The 22,229-nt window shown below is 44.3% G+C and overlaps 1 protein-coding gene across 1 annotated transcript; it reads right to left on the bottom strand.

Annotated features, from left to right (window-relative positions):
- Positions 1-392: 392 nt before the first annotated feature.
- On the bottom strand, positions 393-21,655 carry LOC5512002 (DIS3-like exonuclease 1). Its single transcript, XM_032381380.2, has 31 exons — positions 21,406-21,655; positions 20,660-20,712; positions 20,058-20,135; positions 19,677-19,828; positions 19,209-19,290; positions 18,721-18,865; positions 18,288-18,358; positions 17,779-17,849; positions 17,505-17,567; positions 16,990-17,084; positions 16,789-16,910; positions 16,402-16,434; positions 15,513-15,592; positions 13,357-13,590; positions 12,073-12,141; positions 11,791-11,889; positions 11,590-11,682; positions 11,085-11,187; positions 10,645-10,742; positions 9,427-9,503; positions 8,948-9,027; positions 8,383-8,478; positions 7,994-8,079; positions 7,157-7,223; positions 6,364-6,513; positions 5,950-6,054; positions 3,717-3,859; positions 2,534-2,625; positions 2,231-2,313; positions 1,793-1,939; positions 393-1,168 (listed from the first exon to the last, which is right to left on the bottom strand). The coding sequence occupies exons 1-31, from the start codon at positions 21,545-21,547 to the stop codon at positions 1,013-1,015; spliced, it is 3,165 nt and encodes a 1,054-aa protein (XP_032237271.2). The 5' UTR covers positions 21,548-21,655; the 3' UTR covers positions 393-1,012.
- Between the last annotated feature and the right edge of the window lie 574 nt (positions 21,656-22,229).

Here is a 22,229-nt window from a genome sequence, read left to right as displayed (position 1 = left end):
GGAGAGAGAGGGGGGGAGGGGGTGCTCTTTTACCCAGCATACTCTGCGTGCGTAGCGCAGGAGACTAGGGGGGGACGGGAATGCTCTAACTGTTAAAACTAGGAATGCCATTAATATAGGGAAATGCTCGGAGCGATGACGGAGACCAAAACGGTTAAAGCTTTTGCACGTGACTTTTACTGGACATGATCTAATACACTATCGCGAATTGTCGTCAAGAATAGACTTGCTCTCCGGCTCCCTGCGGTCGTCTTTGAGCAAAAATATTTAGTAAACTTTAATTCGCTTTGAAACTTCTGCTGAAATTTCCGACAGATATTCAGAGCTAATGAAGTTATTTTTCAAGATACCTTTAGTTCCCCCCAAATCCACGAAAATTACAACTCTTATTATTGCATTTATCTACAGAATTTATTATTTCTATTGTATATCTTTATAAAGAATGCACTATTAAGTGCACAAACCGATACAGCCGTGATTAACCCTGAGTCATGTGATACAGGCGTTTTTGACCCCGTGCTACGTGATGCCTGCGTGATTGACCCCCACGCTACGTGATGCAGAGGTGAATTACCCCGTGCTACGTGATGCAGGCGTGATGAACCCCGTAATGCAGGCGTGATAAACCCCGTGCTACGTGATGCAGGTGTGATAAACCCCATGCTACGTGATACAGCCGTGATTAACCCTGAGTCGTGATACAGGCGTTATTGACCCCGTGCTACGTGATGCCTGCGTGATTGACCCCGCGCTACGTGATGCAGACGTGAATTACCCCGTGCTACGTGATGCAGGCGTGATAAACCCCGTGGTGCAGGCGTGATTAACCCCGTGCTACGTGATGCCTGCGTTGTTAACCCCGTACTACGTGATGCCTGCGTGATTAACCCTGAGTCATGTGACACAGGCGTGATTAGCCCCGTGCTACGTGATGCAGGCGTGATTAACCATGAGTCATGTGATACAGGCGTGATCGACCCCGTGTTACGTGACGTGGGCGTGGTTAACTGTGTCACGTGTCCAGGAGGGATAGCTCTCGAAAGTGTTCTAGAAGGTTGTACAAGCTCACATGCGCGTTTGTTTGACCATACTCAGCTTTCAGCTCGGTGAAGTCAGATGCCATTTGATTACGTTCGACGGGCGAGGGTCTATTTATCTCCATTATTTCCTGAGGGGAAAAGCGGACAAAAAGGCATAAATTCCAGTTGAAATATTGATAGCGATTACAAGAGCAGGTTGTGAGAATGGTTCATAAGTATAGTACTGCCACTAAAAATCATATCACAAGCCTCAGCCTCATCTCCGAGGGAGCAAGAGGGCAGCATTTTTTTATGTGGTTTGCGGGGAAACACCGTCGAACCTCGTTAACTTGAACACAAGCGACACGAAAGATCGAGTTGTCGGGGAGTTATCCGAGTAGACATGATCGAAAATTATTCTGAAGTTTGTACGAGTTATTGGAGTGTTCGTGTTATCCGGAGTTCTGTTATCGTTCGTGTTATCTGGGGTTCACTGTAGTTTCTAGGAAATTGAAAGATTGCTACTGTATAGCCAGAGGGAAGTTTCAGTTATTTCAGTAATTCTAGGTCGGATTATCGAATTTTAGCCACATGTCACAATTTCAAAAATATCAGCTCGAAGGCGAGGGAGAGGAGATTCATGGAGGTGGGGAAGGCCAGTATATCATAACTCACATACATTTCTTAAAAAAAAATAACAGGAGAGGGGTAGGGGAAGTGATTAACCCCCCACCCTGGACCCCTTAGTCCTGCAATGCCAAGCTCATTCTCACCCTGATCATCTCCTTTCTCTTGTTAGCCTTACTCAGTTCCCCGCTATTGAGTTCGCCCGGTGGGGGACCGGTTCGAGTTTGGAATGACACCAGTGTGACTCTCAATGATTGCGCATGTGCTCTGGATGTCGCCACTGAAATTTTAACCTGCAACAAGGACATCAGGTAAACGTGACGTAGTGGTAAGCTTACTTGTTACAGTACTCTTTTCACAAGACTTTTCGCGGTTTATTGTGACGAGAGGTCCTAGGTTCGATTCAGGATAAAGTTGTGCCGGAAGTCACCAGAAACCATATGTTTACTTTGGATTGTTCGTTCTTTAGATGTGTCAGAATTTGCTTAAATACCCCCCCCCCCCCCGTGGTGGAACGTTTCAATGTACATTCCCACTACCCCATCCCGCCACATTTCCCGGCTCCTGAGTTTTGCCAGTCTTACCTTCACGTGGTTGAACAGTTTGAACGTGAAGACGCCTGAAGAAGTGTGCAGCTCGACAGCAAACTCCCCGCGTACAATGGAACCTGGGAAATGTGTGAATAAGAAAAAAAGTCAACCGTTCAACCGGTTAGGATAGAACTTCTGAGGTTCTAAAATAACATGGTGAAAAAATAAAAGGCAAATAAAACTCTCCAGATTTGACTATTAGAAGAAATTTATGAAAGCTGAAGTCCACAAATCTACCTTCCACCATGTTTCATATAATGCCCCTCTCCCTGGGTGATGGGGTCCCTGTTACGTTACCTGGTCCATGCGTCACGCAATCTTTACCAGCACCTGGCGTGACGACTAGGCCGTTCTTATCTTTCAAGTAGACCGCACTTTTGAAGCAATACCTGCCAAGAAAAAGACGCCGAGAATATCAAAGAGGCGTCATCAAGCGAAAAAAATAAGAATTTCTTTCTTGAAAAAAAAAAAAAAAACAATGGCAGCGAACGAATCAGGCGCTGGTCTCCTTAAATATCACCATGGTTACTTCGTACTCGGTTTCTTCGTACCAAAAAATGCGAAAAAGACACGGGTATAAGCGCAAAATTATACTATTATATACTACTATTATACTTAAATTATATCTCTCATATAAACCATAAACCACATTGTGATTTACCTCCCTATATACCTGGGAATATAGACCAACAGACCGTTGGCTCTTAAGCCCACTATGACAGCATCAGCCAAGATATTGTGATCTACCTCCCATATATACCTGGGTATATAGACCAACAGACCGTTGCTCCCACTATGACAGCATCAACCAGGATATGGTGATCTACCTCCCATATATACCTGGGAATATAGACCAACAGACCGTTGCTCCCACTATGACAGCATCAGCCAAGATATTGTGATCTACCTCCCATATATACCTGGGAATATAGACCAACAGACCGTTGCTCCCACTATGACAGCATCAGCCAGGATATTGTGATCTACCTCCCATATATACCTGGGAATATAGACCAACAGACCGTTGCTCCCACTATGACAGCATCAGCCAGGATATTGTGATCTACCTCCCATATATACCTGGGAATATAGACCAACAGACCGTTGCTCCCACTATGACAGCATCAGCCAGGATATTGTGATCTACCTCCCATATATACCTAGGAATATAGACCAACAGACCGTTGCTCCCACTATGACAGCATCAGCCAGAATATTGTGATCTACCTCGCATATATACCTGGGAATATAGACCAACAGACCGTTGCTCCCACTATGACAGCATCAGCCAGGATATTGTGATCTACCTCCCATATATACCTAGGTATAAAGACCAACAGACCGTTGCTCCCACTATGACAGCATCAGCCAGGATATTGTGATCTACCTCGCGTATATACCTGGGAATATAGACCAACAGACCGTTGCTCCCACTATGACAGCATCAGCCAGGATATTGTGATCTACCTCGCATATATACCTGGGTATATAGACCAACAGACCGTTGGCTCTTAAGCCCACTATGACAGCATCAGCCAGGAGTCGCTCGTCATCCTCAGACATCGAGTTGAAAAACAGCGTCTGAAATAGCTCGACAGAGTCCCGCTGCAGTCTCTGGGCAGCCTGTGGATCGTGAAGGTTTTTTTCCATGATTCAGCTTGTGTTTATGCCTGGTGCACACTAGTGACATAAAGATAAAACGACATGGGCGCGCGCACTCGTGTTCGTATGTTAAAGCCCGACATAACGACATGGACATAATAAAATAAAATAAAAATATCTTATGTCGTCATGTCCATGTCATTATGTCGGGCTTCTCTTCAAGTCGAACCATTCACCCTTGAACATACGAACATAGGAGTGCGCGCGCATACATCGTTATGTCGTTATGTCACAAGTGTGCACAAGGGTTTATTGTTCACGTGACCTACATTGTGTTTATCGTTCACGTGACCTACCTTGTGTTTAGTGTTCACGTGACCTACCTTGTGTTTAGTGTTCACGTGACCTACCTTGTGTTTAGTGTTCACGTGACCTACCTTGTGTTTAGCGTTCACGTGACCTACCTTGTGTTTAGCGTTCACGTGACCTACCTTGTGTTTGGTGTTCACGTGACCTACCTTGTGTTTGGTGTTCACGTGACCTACCTTGTGTTTAGTGTTCACGTGACCTACCTTGTGTTTAGTGTTCACGTGACCTACCTTGTGTTTAGTGTTCACGTGACCTACCTTGTGTTTAGTGTTCACGTGACCTACCTTGTGTTTAGTGTTCACGTGACCTACCTTGTGTTTATTGTTCACGTGACCTACCTTGTGTTTAGTGTTCACGTGACCTACCTTGTGTTTAGTGTTCACGTGACCTACCTTGTGTTTAGTGTTCACGTGACCTACCTTGTGTTTAGTGTTCACGTGACCTACCTTGTGTTTAGTGTTCACGTGACCTACCTTGTGTTTAGTGTTCACGTGACCTACCTTGTGTTTATTGTTCACGTGACCTACCTTGTGTTTAGTGTTCACGTGACCTACCTTGTGTTTAGTGTTCACGTGTCTTACCTTGTGTTTAGTGTTCACGTGACCTACCTTGTCTTTGGTGTTCACGTGACCTACCTTGTGTTTGGTGTTCATGTGACCTACCTTGTGTTTGGTGCTCACGTGACCTACCTTGTGTTTGGTGTTCACGTGACCTACCTTGTGTTTGGTGTTTACGTCACCTACCTTGTGTTTAGTGTTCACGTGACCTACCTTGTGTTCAGTGTTCACGTGACCTACCTTGTGTTTAGTGTTCACGTGACCTACCTTGTGTTTAGTGTTCACGTGACTTACCTTGTGTTTAGTGTTCACGTGACCTACCTTGTGTTTGGTGTTCACGTGACCTACCTTGTATTTAGTGTTCACGTAACTTACCTTGTGTTTAGTGTTCACGTGACCTACCTTGTGTTTAGTGTTCACGTGACTTACCTTGTGTTTAGTGTTCACGTGACCAACCTTGTGTTTAGTGTTCACGTGACCTACCTTGTGTTTAGTGTTCACGTGACCTACCTTGTGTTTATCGTTCACGTGACCTACCTTGTGTTTAGTGTTCACGTGACCTACCTTGTGTTTATTGTTCACGTGACCTACCTTGTGTTTGGTGTTCACGTGACCTACCTTGTGTTTGGTGTTCACGTGACCTACCTTGTGTTTGGTGTTCACGTGACCTACCTTGTGTTTAGTGTTCACGTGACCTACCTTGTGTTTAGTGTTCACGTGACCTACCTTGTGTTTAGTGTTCACGTGACCTACCTTGTGTTTGGTGTTCACGTGACCTACCTTGTATTTGGTGTTCACGTGACCTACCTTGTGTTTGGTGTTCACGTGACCTACCTTGTGTTTAGTGTTCACGTGACCTACCTTGTGTTCAGTGTTCACGTGACCTACCTTGTGTTCAGTGTTCACGTGACCTACCTTGTGTTTAGTGTTCACGTGACCTACCTTGTGTTTAGTGTTCACGTGACTTACCTTGTGTTTAGTGTTCACGTGACCTACCTTGTGTTTGGTGTTCACGTGACCTACCTTGTGTTTGGTGTTCACGTGACCTACCTTGTGTTTGGTGTTCACGTGACCTACCTTGTGTTTAGTGTTCACGTGACCTACCTTGTGTTTAGTGTTCACGTGACCTACCTTGTGTTTAGTGTTCACGTGACCTACCTTGTGTTTAGTGTTCACGTGACCTACCTTGTGTTTATCGTTCATATGTTGTGCCAGCTCTTCCAGCTCTTCGTTATTTAACACTTGGGACTGGTCATCAGACCCCAGCGCGGCCATTAGTAGGCGATGAACCTAGACGGGAAGTCCAATCATAAGAACACAAAATTGTCATCTTACGGTAAGTTTCCTGCATGTTAATTTAACTTAAATGGCATATGTAACTTACTACGATGCACGTGCCTTTTATTATAACGGCGCGTGTGACATACTACGATGCGCGTGCCTTTTAGTATAACGGCGCGTGTAACTTACTACGATGCACGTGTCTCTTAGTATAACAGCGCGTGTAACTTACTACGATGCACGTGCCTTTTAGTATAACGGCGCGTGTAACTTACTACGATGCACGTGTCTCTTAGTATAACAGCGCGTGTAACTTACTATGACGTCAGCGTATCGACGTATGGGTGAGGTGAAGTGGGTATATCGGTCCAAGGCTAGACCATAGTGAACAAATTCATCCACAGACACAGAGCCGGTGGAGAAGTACAAAGCGCTAGACATGGCTTGCACGGCGAGGATCCTTAAGAGCTATAAAAAGAACAAAATAAATACAAATATGTGTGGCAAGGAGGGTAAAGGTGAAGTGAAGTTATTTAGTAAGATTTGTACCTGCGATTATGACATTTTACCATTTCATATGCCGTGTGAGATCTAAATGTCTAAATGAGTTGCGCTAACTTGCGGTAGTCAAAGCTGACTTAATGTGGATTTTCTGTTGCACAATTAAATCAAAACAAATATGGTATTTCACTCGAGCCATCAAAGGCTTGACGTGAGATGGGTGTCGTGCTTTCACAGTGAAGCCGTTTACAGGTCCGTGCCGAACTTAATACTGGCGTGTAGAACTTGACTGATTGATTACGTCAAACTGTTCGTGTGAACTTTTCAGGTTTTTAGCGGCAAAATAATAGCAAAAGCATTCCTTTTTTTCATAAAGGGTTTAGTTCATTTTAAGGTTTCATTTTTTCGTCATTCTCTGGTGTGAAGGGCGCAGTCATTTCTCAATTTTTGTTTTGAATTTGCCAACCAGAAAGGTCACGTGATCTCTAAGCGCAAGTCCCCTATTTAGAAAGTAAGATTCGACACGGCAGATGGGTAAAAAAAGAATCGGGCCTAGCATGAAAGTGCTATGAAAACATTTCCAGGAGCTCATCAGATAAATCAACCGTACCTTGTTAAAGGTTGGGTCGTCAGGGTCTTCACATTTGTCCAATGATTCTGCTAACAACTTGTTCGAGCTAAAAAGAAATCATAACAGGGACAATTTCAATAAGCCGGTAGTAACAAGGATGGCGACGCTAGAAAACGACGTAATAAAATTTGAGAATTCCAAGGTCTCATGTGAATTCTGTCTGGTAGATTTCAACCATTTTCCAGCAAACTAAACGTGAAAACTCCCAGTTACGGTCTATTGATGACGTTTAATTTTTCATTATAAACTAGAATATCCGTGTACTACGCTATTGTAGGAATAAGTTATTCGAGTATAATAATGTCTAGGTTGAAATATTTTAAGATCACTAATCATAGAGAAGTGGGGGTATTGCAGAAGAAAACGTTAGGGAAACCAAATGTTGAAAAAGACGTAATACCAGTTTTGGCGATTCCACCGTGTTCTGATCATCTGATGCACAATTTATCATCTATTTGCCACGCCGATTGGTTAGTGAAGTTCATGCCAGTCAGATATCCTCTCTCGTATCCTTATTGGCTCACTTCACAAAACTGCCAAGAGGGCCACGGTAGCGCGCGTCGTATCAGATAGCAAGTTTCTCGTATCCTTATTGGTCCACTTCACAAAAATTGTTAAGGTGGCCACGGTAGCGCGCGTCGTATCAGATAGCCTTTCCCGTATCCTTATTGGCCCTTTTTCACAAAACTGTCAGGGTGGCATCGGTAGCGCGCGTCGTATCAGATAACGTCTCTCGCATCCTCATTGGCTTTCTTGACAAAACTGTCAAGGCGGCCACGGTAGCGCGCGTCGCATGGTTAGCGTGTTACAAAGTACCTGGTCTTTATAGTGAAGCCTTTGGCCTTGGCGCACTGCATCAGGTTTTCAAAATACTGTTGGCGGGGTAGCGGGTGACGACGAAGCTAAGCGGCAAGATCTATGGTTAATATCGGTAGGGACCAGGACAGGGACATTTTGTGAGTGGTGGTATCTTATAATGGGGAAATGCTTTTGATTTAGGCGGCAGGGGTTACGTTCAGGGTCGATCTATACCGGTCTATACCGGTCGATCTATAAGGGTATGGAGAAAGATACTGTAACATGTATAACATTATATCAAGTACATATTTTATCTACGTTAAAGGAGTTAATGAGATGTCGCGGGCTAAATCACTCTTGCGCTAGTCGCATATTTGACAGGTAAGATTACTCTGGCGATGGCTTACCAGCGAGCATGTCGGGAAGGTCTGCACCAGTCTCTTGGCGACCCAGTGGTTTGCAAGAATCATGCACTCCTCTATGGTCTCGTGGATCTCGAGACCCTACAAGGAACAAGAGGAGAACCGTTAAGTCTGAGTTAGACAGAAAGATCTAGTCGTATGCGACTTGCCCCGACACCTGTGCAACTCGTAGAGTAGAAATCAGCCTGTGGCTCCGCTACAACGTTCGACTTCGAAAGTCGTTGTCGTAGGCAGGTCGCATACGACTAAATCGTGCTGTCCTAATCAGCCTGTGGCTCCGCTACAACGTTCGACTTCGTAAGTCGTTGTCGTAGGCAGGTCGCATACGACTAAATCGTGCTGTCTAAATCGGCCTCTCGAGTCTCTATAGGCAGCCATCTTGTCGTCCTAAGAAAATAGCAAGTGAGGATGTTTTGGATGAGATATTGTGATGTTTTAATTACATTTAGTACTTTGTATATAGTACATTTAATACATCCGCCTCTCCACAAAACATACACCCAAAAGCAGTATAAAAAAATCCACACCCATGCACATGTCAAGTGCAAACCTGTTTATCGATGAGGTCAAGGATATCTTTCTTCTCATTCAGAAGGACCTTTACTTCTGGATTATCAAGCTCCACCGCGCCTAAACGAACGAGTACACCATTTTAAAAGACAAAATCGCTAAAAAGGAAAGGAAACATGATATGGCTGAAGAGAAAATAAAATGCTTGGAAGACAGACGCGCGAGCGCTCAGAACCGGTTTGGTGAATGACAACCTCCGGGGGGTGGGGCATGGGCCTGAGTAATTCTCAGTATAAAGATTGCAAACGCAGCAACACAAGACCACAGTACACAATTAAATCAGGAATGTTACAGCACACAGACAGCATAACTAGTACTGCTATGCTCGTTGACTCAAATCCAAACATGGTGTGCAAACAACACTGGCATAGCTTGTTCAGCAGGCTGTTTCTTCAGGACTTTTCACGCTGTTTGCTCTAGAATTAACTAGGTAAGTAAGTGAGACGTTATGAGGCCTACCTTGTGTTTGCCTTCGCGCTTTATAGTATCGAGCTATATCCATCAACTTGAGAACAGACCAACGTATATCTTGTATTCTAGGAGTTATGGAAAGACATCCTCGTGAATACAAGGCAGATAGGTAATCTCCCCCCCCCTCCCCCTTTAGAATAAATACTTCTTCTCTTGTATATATAAACGGTGTGCCTGTGGCAAAATGCTCCTTCACGAGTCGAAACAACTTGTATCTACTTAAACAAACCCATACACACAAGCAGTATAAACAAACCCATACACACAAGCAGTATAAACAAACCCATACACACGAGCAGTATAAACAAACCCATACACACAAGCAGTATAAACAAACCCATACACACAAGCAGTATAAACAAACCCATACACACAAGCAGTATAAACAAACCCATACACACAATCATTATAAACAAACCTCCTTCACGAGTCGAAACAACTTGTATCTACTTAAACAAACCCATACACACAATCAGTATAAACAAACCTCCTTCACGAGTCGAAACAACTTGTATCTACTAGTATAAACAAACCCATACACACGAGCAGTATAAACAAACCCATACACACGAGCAGTATAAACAAACCTCCTTCACGAGTCGAAACAACTTGTATCTACTTAAACAAACCCATACACACAAGCAGTATAAACAAACCCATACACACGAGCAGTATAAACAAACCTCCTTCACGAGTCGAAACAACTTGTATCTACTAGTATAAACAAACCCATACACACAAGCAGTATAAACAAACCTCCTTTACGAGTCGAAACAACTTGTATCTACTAGTATAAACAAACCCATACACACAAGCAGTATAAACAAACCTCCTTTACGAGTCGAAACACCTGGTATCTACTAGTGTAAACAAGCCCATACACACAAGCAGTATAAACAAACCTCCTTTACGAGTCGAAACACCTGGTATCTATCATTGAACCGAACAACATGAATATACAGTATGAATAACAACCATAAACAACTCCTTCCAAATATAAGACCCCGAACTTTAAAGAAATTTCTTATGGCTGATGTATGGAGGATAATAGATTCCTTGAATGTTTTATACGGGTGCCCCCCCCCCTCCCGCCCTGGATCCGCCCCCGCAAAGCAAAAAAGGTGCGTCCGCGTCCAAGACTCATTGCGCTTAGCTTGAGCTGAGAAGACAGCAAAGTACAGTGTTTGTTTGCTGGTGATGATCTACCCTTTGTTCGCTGCACTCGAATCAAGTCCTTGAAGTTCAGGGATTTCTTTAAGTAAATCCTCGTTCGGTACCACACCATCTGCTATGGCTTGTGCAACCTTAAGACAAAATATATCACACAAAAAATATGTACTTCGATAAGCTGCCAGCACAAGTCTAAATACTTCCACGAACAGAACGCGACCCTTACAAAGTCAATTAGCCTAAGTTCAAATGAAGATGAAATTGACTTGATTCATTTACATGTATTCGCATTGAATAATTACGGCTCATGGATAATACGACGATTGAATTTAGCCTTAACTCACAAACTTTAAAATTCAGACCTTTCGTCGCACATGGATAAGCTTCTGCCTAGCATCGTTTAAATATCCCATTTTTTATTCCTCGACTCCCTCCCCGTCATAAATACAAAACAGGTGAGTGACCCTTTGTCTAACCTCATAGAAAAGCTTGTATGACGAACGGATGATGGTTCGGCCGTACCAAGTCTTGATGACATCATAATTCGAACCCAAAACCCACATGACGCTCATTGCGAGCCTAAAAGGGGAGGGGTCATCACACTATCATTAATATCCGCACTAGGATAATTGCCACCACAGACAGCACAATAACTATAACGATAGGCATCGTCGTCACGACAGCATCAAGATAATGATAATCATAATGAACGACAAAAACGTCATCTTCATGCCATCTTATCAATACAGTGGGATGCCGCGGTAACAACAGCTTTAAACATCAGAATTATTGCCGATACTTTATCAACACCATATCCATTAACACTAATTACACCGTGTTGATATCATTTATAGCAACTCTCAAAGCCTCTATTTACACCCTCACAGTCACCCAAGACATCAACATGGAGATCGGCATCGTCTCATATGGCTCCCCTGTACATAGTGTGCTTACCCCTGCATAGTGTGCATAAATGCTTACCGATCAACACCGCTAATGAGTGAGCACAAGTTCGCGCTGAGGATCTCTGGCAGCATATCGTAACGACGGTCCGCTAAATACACTGATGTGGACCTTAGAGAGAAATTAAACACAGAGTACTCGAAGATACGTATTAACTTGATTTACCAAGATGCTCAAAACTAGTACCGCTATTATTATCTAAAAATGCTGATTATTTACCTTGATCGCGCTTCGGCATCCGTTAGAGATCCCGGATGGACAAAATGAGTGACATCAGCGATGTGGACCCCAAGCTCCAGCCTGCCATCTTTGAGTTGCCTATCAAAAGTTGATAACACATCATTTAAAGTGGAATTCTAGTATTTAAGTTACCGGCAAAGACAATGCCATCGTTTCACCGCATGAGGCCGGTAAAACGAGGCACGTCAGGGTATGGCAACAAACGGCACTTGACAGACAGCGCATAGCATGGCAAGGCTTGAGTAGGACATGGTATGGTACCTGATGGATAGCGTATCATCCACGTCTTCGCATCCCTTAGGGTCTATGCTGAACACAAGATGCGATTTCCTGAACAAGGTGTAAACAATTATTAGCTATCAAAATAATGACAAATTAAATGAAGCAAAGTGAGGTGAGGGCGAAGCAAGGCGAGGCGAGGCGAGGTGAGGTGGAAATGAAAGTGAAGGTCAGTGAAAGTGAGATGAGACAGCTAAGACTGCTCGGTGACTTTTCACCCATAGTTACAAAGCGCCGGCAGGCCACATTAGATGGCGGGCACAATATAGTAACATTAAGAAAGTATTACGCCCCTACTATTCATTTCCTTACAATTTTAGAAAATATAGGGGCACAATAATATATACATGGAATCACGGGTGGCCCAGTGTGTTAGCGCGTTAGCGTATGGGGTCTCTCACCACAGGGGGCCCAGTGTGTTAGTGTGTCAGCGTATGGGGTCTCTCACCACTGGGGGCCCAGTGTGTCACCGTTGGGGCTCTCACCAAAGGGGGCCTAGTGTGTTAGCATGTCAGCGTATGGGGTCTCACACCACAGGGGGCCCAGTGTGTCACCGTTGGGGGCTCTCACTACAGGGGGCCCAGTGTGTTAGCATGTCAGCGTATGGGGTCTCTCACCACTGGGGGCCCAGTGTGTCACCGTTGGGGCTCTCACCAAAGGGGGCCTAGTGTGTTAGCATGTCAGCGTATGGGGTCTTTCACCACAGGGGGCCCAGTGTGTCACCGTTGGGGCTCTCACCAAAGGGGGCCTAGTGTGTTAGCATGTCAGCGTATGGGGTCTCTCACCACAGGGGGCCCAGTGTGTCACAGTTGGGGCTCTCACCAAAGGGGGCCTATTGTGTTAGCATGTCAGCGTATGGGGTCTCTCACCACAGGGGACCCAGTGTGTCACCGTTGGGGGCTCTCACCACAGGGGGCCCAGTGTGTCAGCGTATAGGGGCTCTCACCACAGGGGGCCCAGTGTGTCAGCGTATGGGGGCTCTCACCACAGGTGGCCCAGTGTGTCAGCGTATGGAGGCTCTCACCACAGGTGGCCCAGTGGTTAGTGTGTCAGGGGGCCTTTCCCCTGCTGAAACGGGTTTGATTCCCGTTCAAGACATGGATAGTATCTTTCCGTTTTTGGGCCCTGAATTTGACTTGGTGAACGTATGTAAGCTTAGTAGAAGCTTGTGTTCCTCAGTTCCCAGAAGGGGAATACGTAAAAGGATTATAAATGTGAAGCGCCACTGAGATTTAGGAAATGGTGCTATATAAACAAAATTTATACCTTAAGTCGCGCCTTCTGCACACTTCTTCCTCTGAGATTACCCAAGGTTCCGTTGGGCTGTCACTAGGCAACTCTTTCAGCTGACCGTCTGTGAATGGGGGCGCAGATAATGTATGCTCCACCATAAGGGTGGCTACCTCCGTCTCCAAGTCACCAATAAGGCCGAGAGCGCGCACGAAATGCCCACTGGGATACATGGAGTCCACTTCCCATGAATCAATGCGGACTATGAACCTGGAATATAGTGTTGGAATGATTGTAGCATATTGGGTATCAGTAGCGGATCTAGGGGGAGGGTTTACCCCTCCCCCTTTAGCCATCTTTTTAACTACCAGCGAAGGGCTCAATCGTATTCACACTCATATATCTCGTCACATGAGCAAGGTGGGGTCCGGACGCCTCGGACATCCCTCTAGACACGCGTCTATCTCGTCACATGAGCAAGGTGGGGTCCGGACGCCTCGGACATCCCTCTAGACACGCGTCTATCTCGTCACATGAGCAAGGTGGGGTCCGGACGCCTCGGACATCCCTCTAGACACGCGTCTATCTCGTCACATGAGCAGGGTGGGGTCCGGACGCCTCGGACATCCCTCTAGACATGCGTCTATCTCGTCACATGAGCAGGGTGGGGTCCGGACGCCTCGGACATCCCTCTAGACACGCGTCTATCCCGTCACATGAGAAGGGGGGGGGGTACGGACGTCTCGGACATCCCTCTAGACATGCGTCTATCTCGTCACATGAGCAAGGTGGGGTCCGGACGCCTCGGACATCCCTCTAGACACGCGTCTATCTCGTCACATGAGCAAGGTGGGGTCCGGACGCCTCGGACATCCCTCTAGACCCGTGTCTATCTCGTCACATGAGCAAGGTGGGGTCCGGACGCCTCGGACATCCCTCTAGACATGCGTCTATCTCGTCACATGAGCAAGGTGGGGTCAGGACGCCTCGGACATCCCTCTAGACACGCGTCTATCTCGTCACATGAGCAAGGTGGGGTCCGGACGCCTCGGACATCCCTCTAGACACGCGTCTATCTCGTCACATGAGCAAGGTGGGGTCCGGACGCCTCGGACATCCCTCTAGACACGCGTCTATCTCGTCACATGAGCAAGGTGGGGTCAGGACGCCTCGGACATCCCTCTAGACCCGCGTCTATCTCGTCACATGAGCAAGGTGGGGTCCGGACGCCTCGGACATCCCTCTAGACACGCGTCTATCTCGTCACATGAGCAAGGTGGGGTACGGACGTCTCGGACATCCCTCTAGACACGCGTCTATCTCGTCACATGAGCAGGGTAAGGTCCGGACGCCTCGGACATCCTTCTAGACACGCGTCTATCTCGTCACATGAGCAAGGTGGGGTCCGGACGCCTCGGACATCCCTCTAGACACGCGTCTATCTCGTCACATGAGCAAGGTGGGGTCCGGACGCCTCGGACATCCCTCTAGACCCGCGTCTATCTCGTCACATGAGCAAGGTGGGGTCCGGACGCCTCGGACATCCCTCTAGACACGCGTCTATCTCGTCACATGAGCAAGGTGGGGTACGGACGTCTCGGACATCCCTCTAGACACGCGTCTATCTCGTCACATGAGCAGGGTAAGGTCCGGACGCCTCGGACATCCTTCTAGACACGCGTCTATCTCGTCACATGAGCAAGGTGGGGTCCGGACGCCTCGGACATCCCTCTAGACACGCGTCTATCTCGTCACATGAGCAAGGTGGGGTCCGGACGCCTCGGACATCCCTCTGGACACGCGTCTATCTCGTCACATGAGCAAGGTGGGGTCCGGACGCCTCGGACATCTCTCTAGACACGCGTCTATCTCGTCACATGAGCAAGGTGGGGTCCGGACGCCTCGGACATCCCTCTGGACACGCGTCTGTCTCGTCACATGAGCAGGGTGGGGTCCGGACGCCTCGGACATCCATCTAGACACGCGTCTATCTCGTCACATGAGCAAGGTGGGGTCAGGACGCCTCGGACACCCCTATAGACACGCGTCTATCTCGTCACATGAGCAAGGTGGGGTCCGGACGCCTCGGACATCCCTCTTGGCACGCTTTTGGTCCCAGTGTTCTCCTTATCGAAGGGGTTCAGCATTATAGTAAAATGTTGCGTGACATGGTTTTTCTATAACTTACATACCTTTGGTCACGCAACGCCTCTACTTGTCGCGTACTGATTCGTATTTTTGGGATTCTATAGTCCCAGGGTACTACCACGACCTGCGTCAGGAAAGAATCCTTGTTAAGCGCCGTATGTTTAACAATCTGGCAAGTACCAACTTTGAGAAAGCATTTCCATCGGCTGACCAAGGAAGGCATTTTATCACATAATCTATCTAGAAATATTGAATGAATCTGTGTAATATGTTCGAATATTGATAGAATCTGTGTAATATGTCCGAATTGTGACTGACTAGGGCTGGCAATGTGGATCGATATTATTCGGAATGTGTCACTTTTATTCGGGATACGAATCTGGTAACAAAGGCAGTTTTTCAAAAGAACACGGTAGACTGTCTGTCATAACTGCCTACAAGAAGAAACTAGAATAGTTTGGTCATTATTTGTTAATGAAGTAAACGACTGGTTAGATGGATCACCAATAAACCCTTTGTGCCCTGATCATCCCTCTTGGGTGTGGGGGGGGGGGGGGGGGTACTCAGACACGATCATGACTGGGGATTGCATTTTCGTTCGCAGTGTTATTTTGAATTGAAAACTTTGATGTATTTTTTTTAAACAGCTCGTGGAAATTTTGGGTGGTTCGAAATTTATCCATCATATAAAATCTGAACGTGGATCAGGAAGAGGAAGAAATATTTATTAGACGTCGTAAAATTGGTCAAAATTTAAATTAAATTAGGAAAAATTGATTTTAATGGTGAAATTTAAAATTAAATGAAAATGAATTGGTAAAAATGTTGTCTGTAGTCTGGTGTGAAATTAAGGCTAATTTATTTTTGTGGTGGTGAATCATTCCTTATCCTAAGTAATTAAGAAAATTGAATTATTTTAACTGTAAAAATCACCTTGCCCGCGGAACGCCTTTGGTCTTGCGACACCTGAAACGCAAAGGGAAGCTGTATGAGATGGGTACTCTGCTTTTTCACGACACTGAGGGGTCATACAATCGAGAGATTGATTGAAATTTTTGTTGTTTGTCCAGGCAGGAACACCGAACGAACGCGAAGAAAATCCCTCGGAACAAGGGCGTGAACCAGCAAACCAAGTCCTACACATCACAGGGCTTTGAAACAGACGCCCAGTGGTGAAAAACACAGGCACTACAGTAATGCTTTGCCAACTAGAAAATCACTTCATGAGGCAGCCAAACTCAGATTGTAGTGGATTGCTAAAGCTTTCCATTGAGAAAAAACTCCGCTACAAGGAGTCGCCGCCATTTTGGCTGTACGTACCACATCTTCTGCAAACGACACCACGTAATCCCGCCAATTCCTCTGCAGTACCCCGACCACGTGACCCGTCATCATTACGTCACTGCTATTCCCAGAATCCTCTGCGTCTGTTGATTCCCCAGCTGAGAAAACAATTACCTTAAATACATTGCAGTTACAGAACGGATTGATGGACTGCGGATTAACTGGATTCATATGTACCTTCCTCGTGTAGCTTAAGTGCTGTAGAGCGACCTTTCCATTGCGATTTAGGCAACACCTCCACCACAACGACATCACCATGAACGGCGCGGTTCCTTAAAATATGAACATTTTAGTTTTCACTGTAGTCTCAGGGCATGACAATAAAAGGGAGTTGGAAGCATAACTGATCTGTGTGCCGTTACCACAAATAAAATGTGCCGCCATGTTGTCATTCTAGCAAAATTCCATCGGCTGATTTGGGGAAGCTGAAGCCTCCATCGCGGGCGTTTTTAGGCAGGTCGCTAACTCCCAAGCCTGCGAGAAAGGCTAAGGTCGCTAACTCCCGAGCCTGCGAGAAAGGCTAAGGTCGCTAACTCCCGAGCCTGCGAGAAAGGCTAAGGACGCTGACGCAATATTTTTAATTGAACTTAGTAAATAACGCATAATATTTTATATTTAAGTGGTTATTTTTGGGGGTTTCTCATGTTTTACAATATTGTTTGAAAAGTATAACAAAGGTGTGTCTGACTTACCTGTTAGCCACGCCGTAGATAAGGACATCGGACTCTGAAGTACCTTGGCCACTCGAGATATCCCTACACCATACAATCAGTTCTAGTAACTACTGCATAATTGAACTTATCCTAATACTACACAAAATATCCCCCAGAACCCATACATACGATCAGTAAAGACAATACAAGTACAGTATATAGAATAAACAGTGATATTTTTAGTATTGAAAAATATCAACACAATGTTTAGCAAGAAGGTAAGACACAAATACACCCTACATGTGTTACCCACCTTTTTTGGATAAAAGCTTCAGTCTGGGAGTTATGCTTGTTAACGTTCAAATTTCCCTTGATGTACCGGCCCTGTAGAAGCAATGTAAAATCACTGGTGCAGGTCTCGATTTATAAGTTGGACCTGGTTTAGAATCTGAATTTAAACCCCTCATATTGGGGACTGAGATTCTACTCGTGGTATCAACTTTCAGCTGAAGGTCCTAATAATTTTACATTATAATGAGGGGAACCCTATAGAATCAATGGGAATGCTGCGTTTTGTGTTTACAACTTTGGTGCTTTCCACATAACGCCAAGATCATGACTATAAAAATAAAGAAGTCTGTCTTTTATTTTTATGTAAGAACAGGTATCCAATCGCATCTGAAGCATGTTTTATCATGCATGCCAACGTTTAGCCTGCTAGCCGGCTCTTTGGAGATTCGGGATACCAGGCTAGCCAATGTTAACCTTACACTATATAATTGTACAGTAATCCAAAGGTGCCAAAGAGGGGATAGTGCTTACAGATTTTATTCCAGCTTCTAGAACATCCAGAGGTAGATATTCACTGCATTCCTTGTGGCCTTTATGGGATTCTACGAACAAAACATGACAATTCATACTCCTACATGCAAACACCAAACAGAGTCCAAAACTGTGATCTAGCATATCACTGGAAAACTGTTATCCACCCCCAAAAGCTGAATCATGTATCTACTGTATCTACTGAATCATGTATCTACTGTATCTACTGAATCATGTATCTACTGTATCTACTGAATCATGTATCTACTGTATCTACTGAATCATGTATCTACTGTATCTACTGAATCATGTATCTACTGTATCTACTGAATCATGTATCTACTGGGCCATACCAAGAGTGTCAAGAAATATGCCATTTTTTTCTGGAATTTTAAGGAACAAGTAGGGGTGTGGCTGTGCAAGCAATACTTACTATTAGAGTCTGCTACAGCAATGGCTGTGCTCAGGGACTCGAACAGCTCATGAACACTTGTAAGGCCAGGGTAGAACCCAGATATGTAGTCAGACATGGACATGACAAAAACACCCATCGTCCTACCATTGTACCTCTCTATCACCTTCATGAGAAAGAGTGGTTGATAATTCATGGAAACGTTTTTCTTTCAATGTCTAATTTTTGAAAAATATTTCCTCCTTACAGAGACCCCTGGAAATTTTGGTTTATGTGATTTTCCTATAAAAACTCGATTATTTAGTGTTTATTATTTGTTATTATTTAGCAAAAATTCTAAATTCGCGTTCATGGGAAGGGGTCGAATTGGATGTCTGAGAAAATTTCTTTAGATTTTTCGAGCTTTAAAGCTTTCTTTAATGTAAATATTACTGCTTTCAATGCAATTATATATTTTTTACAATAATAGCAAAAAAGACAATGGCTTATCGTCCTAGTATCCAGTGTACCTCTTCAGAGCTGGTAACCATAACAAGAGGCATCTTTTCATGGAGATGATGGTAATACCACAGCACACCTGCATATGTGCACCTGACGATAAAACGTAGAATATGCATTTAAGAGACCAGTACAGTGTAGAAACAGACGTTATATTGACCAATATCTCTAATTCTCTTTACAACATTGGTCAAATGATTGTACCAAAGTAAGCACATACAAAAAGTCCTAAGATATCAAATTAGGGGACTTTCCAAAATCCACTTTTCAATTAGTCTATCAACATTTTGTTTTGCCAGCCATGTTCCATTTTATTGTAAACAAACTCTAGACTCAGGGACTGCAAATTCAGTATAGTCTGTCTGGGAAGCAAAGACCTTCTAATCTATGCAGCCCTTATACAAAGTTACAGTATTAAAGGAATTTGTGCTTAGCTTTGTAAAAACTCGTTTTCATTGTTGGTCCATTATCACACCTACCTAGCTTGCCAATCTTGTAGGCTCTCTCCTGCCTCTCTAGGTACATATGCCCCCTCACAAAACTCATTAGAGAAAAATGTGCACTGTTGCCTTGTGTCCTTTACCAGGTTCTTCAGACGACTCAACAATTTACGGCTACCTGAGTGCTGCAGCTAGAACCAAAAAGAATGATTAGCAAACGAGTCTCTGCCAAGATTCCATAGATGACTGCATTTGGTCCACGAGGTGTGAAAGTCTTTAGATGGGGAAATTTGGGATTTTTTTAGGAAAATTTGTTTTTTAATTTAATAACATCTTTCAATAATAAAGGCCTGTCTTACTAGGACGTTGTAGTCCAGAATGGTTTGTGCATTTCCTAGTACAAAGTCTGACAGTACTTACATGATTCTTTACGGTCTGGAAAAAGATGACACCTTGAATCTCAGGAAATTCAAAAATCTCAAGATATAACTTGGAAACCTGCAAAAACCAAACAAACTGAATCAGAAATGTATCCTGAATATTAATATTTTGCTGATGCACAAATAATATTTGTGTTTATAATATTTTTTGGTTGTAAAGATAAACCAATTTCACAGACTGTTAACTTAAAGTACAATTAGTTAAACCATTCTATTCTAACAGTTAATGAAATTGGAGCATAATGAAGTTGGGATGCTATGTTATGCGAGGAAATTTTGAACAGAGAGGTTGAGATCATTTCTTGTCTGAGCTTTTCTGAGTAAGAAATCATTTTTTTAATGAGTCTTGATTCAAGTAAGCCAGCTCTACCCCAAAATAAATGCATTTTCAGGCTTACTCTAATGTTGTTTGGCTTTGGGGCAAAGGGAAGGAATAAACTACAAACTGCAGTACTTGAAAAAAAAAAGAGCAAGGTCACATTTGATTTTGGAGCCCCCTGCTCAATAAAACTGAAACAACAGAATAAAATGTCTTTATCATTCCTATTTTTGCAATATAATTAGACGTAAAATCTTACGTACCTCGCAGTCAGGGACGACATAGTGTGTCAGATCTGATGACAATGAAACAAGCCCTAAACAGAAATATATGAGACTGTAAACTATTGTCCTTGTGGAAGTCCACCAGAGTTTTCACTAAACCAGTTGAGTTCTTGACACAAGGATTCACTATAAGTATATAGTGTTTTAAATCCTCTTGATATACTGGGATGGTTTGGTAACTTACAATGTAAGGTGGGGATGCATCTCTGTTCTCTGCTGGGATCATTGTTAAAATCAATGCATAGATAGATATGGATAAATGCACCAAATAGGAATATTTAGTATGGCATGTTTTACACATAACACTTTCCCTTGGCAGCCAGACCCTCCCCCCCAATAGATTCCAAAATTACAGTATACTGTATCCCAAGATGGATCTAGCACATCATACATATGTCATGTAGATACATAATTCCTGCCAATTCTCCTGCATAAGGCAGGAGTCTAAATCGAAATTTTGCCTAATTCCCTTGCAAGCACAGTTTATCTATTACCCTCGTGATATCTATAGGTGGATTTGTGCGCCAGAGCTTTCTACACGGAAAACTCATGCAAGGGTCTACCCACCCCTCACCCAAAAATAAATATACCCCACCCCATCCCCCCAAAACAATTCTCAAGCCTTGAGATTTTCTGGGGTTGACAGGTATGTTACATGGACGAGGTCTATGGCATGCCTAAAGAAAAAGAATCCATATTAACAGAGCTTCCTTTAAAACTCGTACCCGTCGGAGTGTTATTGTTTTTGCATTCTTGACACAAGCTGCTATGGCATGATATGTCAGTACGCAGATAATGTTCACGGACGACATTTACAAGCCGGCTTCTCTTCGTCTTTAGGCGAAGGAGTTTGTTAGTCTTCAACATTGCGGAGATAGAAGACTCAGTCTTGCCCTTCCGCACTACGTACTCTCAGGCCTCACTTTTGGATTTTCCGCCATTTTGTTTTTGGGTCACGTGAATCGAACCAAAGGAAGACCAGTAGCTTCACCTGACCAGGGGCTTATGAGCCCCCTGTTTCATCAATTCAATAATCAGATTTGGCTACATACTTGACTGATCTAGCTTATACTTTATAGTTTTTTTCTACAATAACACGTCTATTGATAAGCGAATGTGGACCTTCGGCCGTTGTGGGGTGGTACGTTCGCACCCCCACCCCCCCACCCCTGGGTACGGGCCTGCTACCCCTACTTAGCGGGATTTTGCCCAAACTAGGTTTTGCAGACCTGTTTTTGTTTCTACTTGAAACCCTCCCCGCGTGACAAGCACGGCTAACGGGAAACTACTTCGAAGAAAACCATATTTTTCCTTAGCAATACTGACAATGGTAAAGATTTACATATTTGACTTCAGAGAAATATTTCGCACCCTTTGCACATTCTTTGTATAAAAGAATTACACGTATCGTGGGAAAAATGCAACCATTGATGTTGTCATGTTCTTTAATGTGTGTTGTTTTCTCTTTGAGCTGGGGGTCAACCCGTTAATGACAATGCTGTCGCTAGACAAGTTGGCAAGGACAATCAAGTCGAATAATTACTTTTAA

The sequence above is a fragment of the Nematostella vectensis genome, chromosome 5 (assembly GCF_932526225.1).
Source record: "Nematostella vectensis chromosome 5, jaNemVect1.1, whole genome shotgun sequence".
NCBI lineage: Eukaryota > Metazoa > Cnidaria > Anthozoa > Actiniaria > Edwardsiidae > Nematostella > Nematostella vectensis.
The sequence above is the reverse complement of the archived record's forward strand: the minus strand, read 5'-3'. Positions and strand labels throughout refer to the sequence as shown.